This window comes from Epinephelus fuscoguttatus, linkage group LG4 (assembly GCF_011397635.1).
Source record: "Epinephelus fuscoguttatus linkage group LG4, E.fuscoguttatus.final_Chr_v1".
Taxonomy (NCBI): domain Eukaryota; kingdom Metazoa; phylum Chordata; class Actinopteri; order Perciformes; family Serranidae; genus Epinephelus; species Epinephelus fuscoguttatus.
Window position 1 is genome coordinate 27,352,244 of NC_064755.1, and position 7,782 is coordinate 27,360,025.

The window sequence follows — 7,782 nt, forward strand, 5'->3', positions numbered from 1 at the left end:
ACAGTAAGCTTGGTTTGCAGTTTTTACATGACCAAGTGGGCCCTAATCTATAAGCTATAAACTATACATCAGACATGTCCAAAGTCTGGCCCAAGGGCCAATCGTGGCCCGCGGCTTGTTTCAAAATATACTATATGTGGTCTGCCACATATTAGTTAATCAGGCAAGTTGTCTTTTTTTTCCAATATCACACTGTGACAGAACTATCATAAAGTTTGTACACATGTACAAAGCAATTCATTAAAAAAAAAGCATGGAGTATACGCTGCTCCTCATACTGTACATCAGCACAATTACCAGTGCAAGGTATTGAGGAAATTATATCCTACCATGTTTCTGAAAAATGTGGTTACCTTTGAGGAGGACTTTGCATCCTCCAATTAGAGAAAAATTACACTTACTATATACTTCTGATTTTAGGTAATTAAAATGACATTAAAAACATAGAGATATATTTCATTTCTGCATCACATTCCTGGTAATGAATGAAGGTTTTGAGAAGGCATTTAAACCACCTGAAACAATAGTTAAAAAAATGATGAAAAACCTGAACAGCTTTTTTTATTTGAATTCATCAGACTTTAATGTATCTGTTCATTTTAACGGTTTCAAGGCTTATAGTTTGGAGGAAGTCACTTCTTTATTAAAATATACCACTAATTAAAAGTTATGAAAGACAACGACTGAAATAAGGCGTTAAATATTTCATATTTAAAAAGACAGTTATTTTTCACTTTGCAAGCATTTAGGCGGTCATGTCATTTTGAGGCGCATCTTTGGTCGCGGGATTATGACGCCATCACGTTTGATTATGACGTTTTTAGAGAGCGGCGCCGTTTCAGACTGGAATGGGAGCTAGCAATTTTTCCCATATTTTGTTAGTTTAATCCGTGAATGGCGCCGAAACAGGACCCGAAGCCTAAATTTCAAGAAGGTAAAAAACTATCTGTTTTAATTTCTGATAAATTTGTTGTGTCGTGCAGCGCTGGAGCCGCCGGAAAGGTCCGAAATGGTAGCTAGCCTTAACACTGCTAGCGTTGTTAGCCTTCATTGTTGTTGCACAAAACAAATCTTCATGATTTTTATTCGCCACGTTGGTTATATCCTTAGTATTTCTCCTCACAGCACAGTGTAGCGTTAGTAGTATTATGCTGTGAAAGTCTAGGGTTTGAATTGCAGCGATATTGTTAGTAGCTATGAAGAAGCATTCGCTTCATTCATGCAGTGATGTTAGCTTCTCATTGATTTCACCGCCCACCGATTGTTAGCACAGACTGCTGTTGACATGTAGGATTTTCTACAGCTCTCTAAATTATATATACCAAGTGCATCGTGTATTGAAAGTACTTCAGTGGTCTTTTTTGGTGTGGCAAATCAACTTTTCTCAAGTAATAAAAATAAATAAATTATGAGTTCATTTTTTCAGTAATCAGTTGTCATATCACAGAGTTTGTTTATTCATTAATCATTTTCATTCATTGTATAAACAGTGTTAATCATGTTTCTAGAGCTGTGTGAATTCAGTAGACAGTACCAAGTTACTTTCTTAAAATAATAATATAGAAACTTCATTTTTAGAGCACTTTTCATACAAAGGATGCAGCTCAAAGTACTTCACAAATAAAGATGCATCACCAAAACAAAATGGACTACAAGGTTAGACAATAAAAAGGCAGATAATGATAAATAAATTATAATATAATTAAATAAATGATAAATAAAAGCCAGATTAAATCAGTAGGATTTCAGCTGTTGTTTAAAAATGTTCTCCATCTCTTACAGTTTTTTTTTTTTGGAAGAATATTCCACATTTTTTTAGCATTGTCAACAAAAGCTGTACAGCCTATTTGTCTGACTCAAGTTCATTTAATCTGATCTGAGTCCCCCTGAGTGTGGCTAATACCCATTAATAAACTTGGATGTAATGTAATTGTTCCCTGCCATTGTATCTGGCTGTGTATGCAAGATGTTCAAAAATATTTAAGGTGTTATTATTGTTCTTGTGTGTTTTCAAGTAGTTTAGTCAGCTCTACAGTTTCATTGTGTTTTATTTGGACCACTCTCATGCTGATTTTAATTGCCCAACACTGTGTTCAGGTGAAAGAGTGCTGTGTTTTCATGGGCCATTGCTCTACGAAGCTAAGGTAGGATGCCTTAGGTAGTCTGTTTGTCTGATCACGTGATCCTCCTCTGTGTCTCTGATGTGTACATTTCAACATTTAAACATGACCATGATTTATGTCTCTCTTTGCAGTGTGTTAAGATAAACATCAAGGACAAGCAAATCAAATACTTTATTCATTACAGTGGTTGGAATAAGAAGTAAGTTTTGGTTCATATAAGTCAAGTCTTTAAGATTTGTACGGTAAAGATTTCCCATGTGCTTAATTTCTTTCTTGGTGTTTTATCTTCCAGCTGGGACGAATGGGTTCCTGAAAGCAGGGTGCTTAAGTATGTGGACAGTAATCTGCAGAAACAGAAAGAGCTTCAGAGGGCCAATCAGTGAGTCCATACTCTTGTTTTTACTAACTTTAGCTTTTACCAAGACCACTACCATGAATTTTTTTTATGACTAAGGTCCATAGAGAGCAAATTAGGACAAAATTTCATGTAATTTTAGTAGAAAATGTCTGTCTGCATGGTGAACATGGTACTTAATATTCTGATATTCAGAAAAGACATTGACAGCACTACTGAAACAAAAAAATACAGAAGAAGTTTGACAAAAATATACAGGTTAAATAAACCCACTGCTGTCTGCATCCTGAAATCTCCTGAAAACAGACTGACTCTAATATGAATTACGTCAAGTAAATTAACATTTTTTTCTTTATTCAGAGACCATTATGTAGAGGGAAGAATGAGGGGTGCTGCGCCGAATAAGAAGATACCTGTTGCACCACAGAAAAACGATGTGTGAGTTGAAGTCATCAGTTACTCTACCTGTCATCTGCTGTGATATCTGCTGCCAAACTGTTTCAGAGGTGTGATACCTGTTAATGATGTTTTTATTATTATTATAACACCTCTATTTTTTTTTCTTTTGTAGGAAAACCAAAAAGAACAAACAAAAGAGTAAGTATATCATGTTGCATATTTGCATAATTTACACTGTGTGAATGCATGTTCTTCAAAATATCAGTTAGCAGGTGTTTGCACAAGTGTGTTACCACTATTGTTACAACAGAAGCTGTGAATAGTCCAAACAATCAGAGTATAATTACAGTCATAGCAGGGTGTCACATTAACTTTGGCATTTATTCCTATTATGAGTGAAATAACAGTAAAGTAAGTTTCCGATCATGCAGCTCCTGGTGCAGGAGAAGGAACTAGTTCAGGAGGAGACCCGACCCACCCTCCACGGAAGAAGAGGGCACGAGTTGATCCAACAGTTGAGAGTGTAAGTTCATGAATCTGTTTTAGCAATTATTTTTCTGGTTGGTGGTTTCTTTAATTATTAGTTTAATGTCAAATGATACCACCGAGAAATAAGTTAAATCCTCAGCAGCAGGGCTGTCCTGAACTCCAGTTTTGTTGCGCCACTGAGAAATATTTGCGCCCAATCAAAGCTTGGGGAGGCGGCATTTTCATAAGACTTCCGTTTTCAGTCGTTGCACCTGAAAAAATGTGACACTTAACCACATTGTTAGCATGCAGGTCAGAGTAACATCAGCCATAATATCTAAAGAAGAAAATACTTTGTACGACGGCTAAGCTGCTACAGTTCTCAGGTTATTTGCCGGTTTTCTTTGGCTTGCCTGATACTGACACAACTTTTTGTGGGTCATACTTATAAATTTTGAAACTACTACAGACGCTTAACTTTTTCAACATCTTGCTAGCGTAGGCCTGTCGTGGATCATCAAATTGGCATTGTCATAAAACAAGGGCTATCATTAAGTTTAAATGTCCTTGTATGAGAATAAATGATAATTGGTGTTGATAATTTATGGACTATTTGGAATTTTTGGGGTGATGGTATAGAAAAATGGAGCCTTGGAATACTGATTTTGACATCGATTACCATGGCAGTGATGGAAACATTCATAGCTTCAAAGCCCTCCCATCAGCGCTACTCTGTAGTTACAGCTGTATGAGGAAAACACTGAGATTTATGAAAGGTTTGAGTGACATTAACTGTGTAAACATGTTTAAACGCTTCCTCTCAAGGCTCCTTTTTTAAATCTGTTTCTGTCTACTCAGGAGGAGACCTTCATAAATCGAGTGGAGGTTAAAGTAAAAATCCCAGAGGAGCTGAAACCATGGCTTGTGGATGACTGGGACCTCATTACAAGGCAAAAACAAGTCCGTAACCTCAGAGTTTTTTTCACAGCATTTTATTCAACAATACATTAGAACATTTCCAGAGTTATTTATCTGCGTGTTTCTCTTGGTCCTTTTGTTTTACGTCTTCAGCTTTTCCACCTACCTGCCAAAAAGAACGTCGATGCAGTCCTTGAAGATTATGCAAACTACAAGAAATCAAGAGGAAACTCAGACAGCAAGTAAAAATACATATTGTTGCTTGTCATTTTCTCTGTCATGTTGCTTCCTCACACTTACTAAGCTGTTGTTGTCCAGTGCAAAAACATGACTTGCTTGTTTGCTCTGTGTGTCATAGAGATATAACTCGTTTTTTCTCCACTGCTCAGGGAGTTTGCTGTGAACGAGGTGGTTGCTGGTATCCGCGAATATTTCAATGTCATGCTGGGGACACAACTTCTCTACAAATTTGAGAGGCCGCAGTACGCAGACATCCTGGCCAACCACCCAGATACATCTATGTCTCAGATCTACGGCGCTCCTCACCTACTCAGACTCTTCGGTAAAAACACCAGTGCAACATTACTGTCTTGTTTATTACAGTGGAGACGGCTTTAATGCACTGGGACTTAAAAAATATTTATGAGTCTGACTGTGAAGGTAGTCAGTCATAAAGTACAATGAGCAAAAATGAGGTAGAAATCACCTGTGGATTCACCTCTTTGGTTGAGCCACACTAGCCCACGGAGGTCTGGGCCTTATGGGAAATTATATACACTAAAGGCAGCTAAAAATCAGAAATATTATACAACAATATCAGTGTTTTTTGAAAGAGTACCTTCTTATCTAAACACATGAAGCGAGCCACACAACATACTATTGAGAAGGCTTTTTTTCCAAGGCTGGATTTTTAGTTATTAGCAGTTTCACTTTGGCTCTTCATGTCATTATAGATAAAACTCTCAAACATCAATATCGGTATCTGCCTCAAGTATAGGTCAGGCTACAGCAGTAATAAGAAAAGCAACCCCAAAGTGTTGCTCCTCCTCTACAAAAACAAAAGACTGAACATGTTTGTGTCCAAGCTTTTAAAAATGTTAACACTGAACTGTAGCTGCTATATTGTTAGCATAAAACAACATAGGCTCTTTCTTACACACAGCACACCAGTTGTTGCTACTATGTGACCAACACAGTTGTCATTTTTAAGGCCAGCGCCCACATTGTTTAAGTCCTTGCACCCATCTGTGTGTCCATGGGTGTGTAGGTCTTAAAATGAGGTGTGGTCAGGTGCATTGTTGGCTTATTGCTATTTTGAGGCAGCAGAAAGCGACTGCACCACTGACCAACAAAAACCTGATCTGAAGTCAGAAAAGAAGAGAATAGTCCTGCTGTTTAAAGAGTGCATTGTTCTGATAGTAAGTTGCGCCTACATAGGCAGGATCACATGTGTAGACTGTTGTAGAATGTTCTTTTTTCCTAAACCCAACCATGTGTGTTTGTTGTTGAAGGAAAAAAAACATCAATTTGCATTGCTGTACTGACATAGTGCATTTATTTTGAAAGAGACTGTATGTAAACGGTACATTTCCTGTGAAAACATAAGTGTATATTGTAGGGAAAAAAATTCGGTGACTATTTTAGTAGTACTTATCGGTTTGAGTCGTTTTTCATAGAAAAGTACTATCAAAGTACCCCAAAATACTCTTATTGCAGCTTCTTGCGTTCAAATATTGGCAGCTTTACACACTCTCCCATGATGGTGAACTAAAACCCTTTGGCGTGAGTACGAAACAAGACATTAGATGACATAATTTGGGGGTTTGGGAGAGACAGACCTACATTTTTCAACATTTAAACACATTTTTCGATAAATGATTAGTCAACTAATTGAAGAAATAATCAACAGATTAGTCGGCAATGAAAATAATCGTTAGTTGCAGCCCAAGTATATTGAAAGAAAACAATGCATGTAACAGACAGAACTTGACGCAGTGTCCCAGAACGTCAACAACCAACGCACCCAGAGTACCCTGCATGTCGTATGTGGATGTAGAAAGTCCATGAGCAAACGTCAATATATGATGAGGTCAGAGTGAGAATTAGTTTGGACCGTGCGTTATAGATTGTTAAAATACGGCCCCAAATCTGCAAACAGACGTCTTATGTGCCTCCTTAGACACGTGGCAAATATCAGTCTTTCACTTTTGAGTTTTCCTTTTAAAAATCTGATATTTAGAAATTCATAAGTTTGTTGTAAACATTTAAAACTGAAAATCAGTTGGTTCAATTCAAGCATTTAAGTATTAGATTTTTCTTTTGTATGTAAGGAAATAAAATACTCTTTTACGTCGCATCAACTAGAACTACACACAGATATTAGAAATAAAACTGCTCTTTCTTTTAACTGCCTTTTTGTACACACTAGTAGTCATCTGTATTTGACACTGTGACCTGTGCTCTGTGCTGTTTCAATCACTTGAATTACCTCCTTGAGGATCAGTAAAGTGGAATTATTGAAGCTTTATTAGTTATTATAAAAAAAAGGTTAGAGGCCACGTGGTGTATAAAATTCTGTCTTTGTTTGGTTTTCAAAGTGAGAATCGGAGCTATGCTGGCGTACACTCCCCTGGATGAGAAGAGCCTTGCACTGCTGCTCAGTTATCTACAAGACTTCCTCAAGTGAGTATTGGCCAAACTCTAATTAATAATGCTCCTATTGATTCATCTGCAGCAGAAATGAGTCAAGTGTTGCTCCATTCCAGGTACCTTGTAAAGAACTCTGCGTCGCTCTTCAATGCAAGCGACTATGAAGTTGCCCCTCCCGAGTACCACCGCAAGGCAGTTTAAGGTTTTTTTATTGTAGGATCTGAAGCCTTTGTGTGTTGAAGTGCGGAGACGACATTCTTACCTGTCGAAAGGATGTGATTTCACAAAAAGCCCACAGAGAATGGATTGTGCGAGATCTGTTGATTTTATTAAGGAAGACTCGGAGCAAGATGTCACACTAATCCCTGGACAAATTCATTTTCTTTCATGTGGAAAGCTGCTGAGTATGCTCTTCCTGTATTGGTATGTTTTTGAGTACCACTTTTTAGTTTCTATGACACTTGTTTCGTCCGGTGTTTTACCAAGATCTTTTCGAAAGGAATTTCATCATGATTTTTTTGTTTTTGTTTCCTGTCTTGGTTCAGATGCTGGCTAAATTTGTCTTGTAGGCTGTCATCATTTTCTAATAAAAGTCTCATTCTCAGTTTCTCAGTTTTATTGTCTTAAATGTTCTTATCTCTTGTGTGTGAAAATGCTTCATCAAAAAATGCATCAGAGTGGATATAGTCAAGAGTACAGATGCCAGATGGGCTATGTGTTGTTTATACCTTAAGAAACAGTAAATTATTTAAACTATCACTGAAACTATGCACACAGTAATTAAGGTTGCACATATTCTGCGGTCATTTTATATCACTTAAAGAGGAGCTGATACCAATTTGAGCCACTGTTTTATTGTATGCTTATTGT

General features: G+C 37.2%; 1 protein-coding gene across 2 annotated transcripts; it reads left to right on the forward strand.

Moving 5' to 3' along the window:
• The first annotated feature begins 809 nt into the window (after positions 1-809).
• On the forward strand, positions 810-7,519 carry morf4l1 (mortality factor 4 like 1). Of its 2 annotated transcripts, none has more exons than XM_049575257.1 (12): positions 810-934; positions 2,098-2,144; positions 2,255-2,322; positions 2,416-2,502; positions 2,839-2,916; positions 3,050-3,075; positions 3,294-3,400; positions 4,204-4,305; positions 4,417-4,505; positions 4,653-4,825; positions 6,861-6,945; positions 7,029-7,519. In XM_049575257.1, the coding sequence occupies exons 1-12, from the start codon at positions 895-897 to the stop codon at positions 7,111-7,113; spliced, it is 987 nt and encodes a 328-aa protein (XP_049431214.1). In that variant the 5' UTR covers positions 810-894; the 3' UTR covers positions 7,114-7,519. The 2 variants fall into 2 exon arrangements, with proteins under 2 accessions (XP_049431214.1, XP_049431215.1); XM_049575258.1 differs by having other exon boundaries at positions 3,309-3,400.
• The last annotated feature ends 263 nt before the right edge of the window (positions 7,520-7,782 follow it).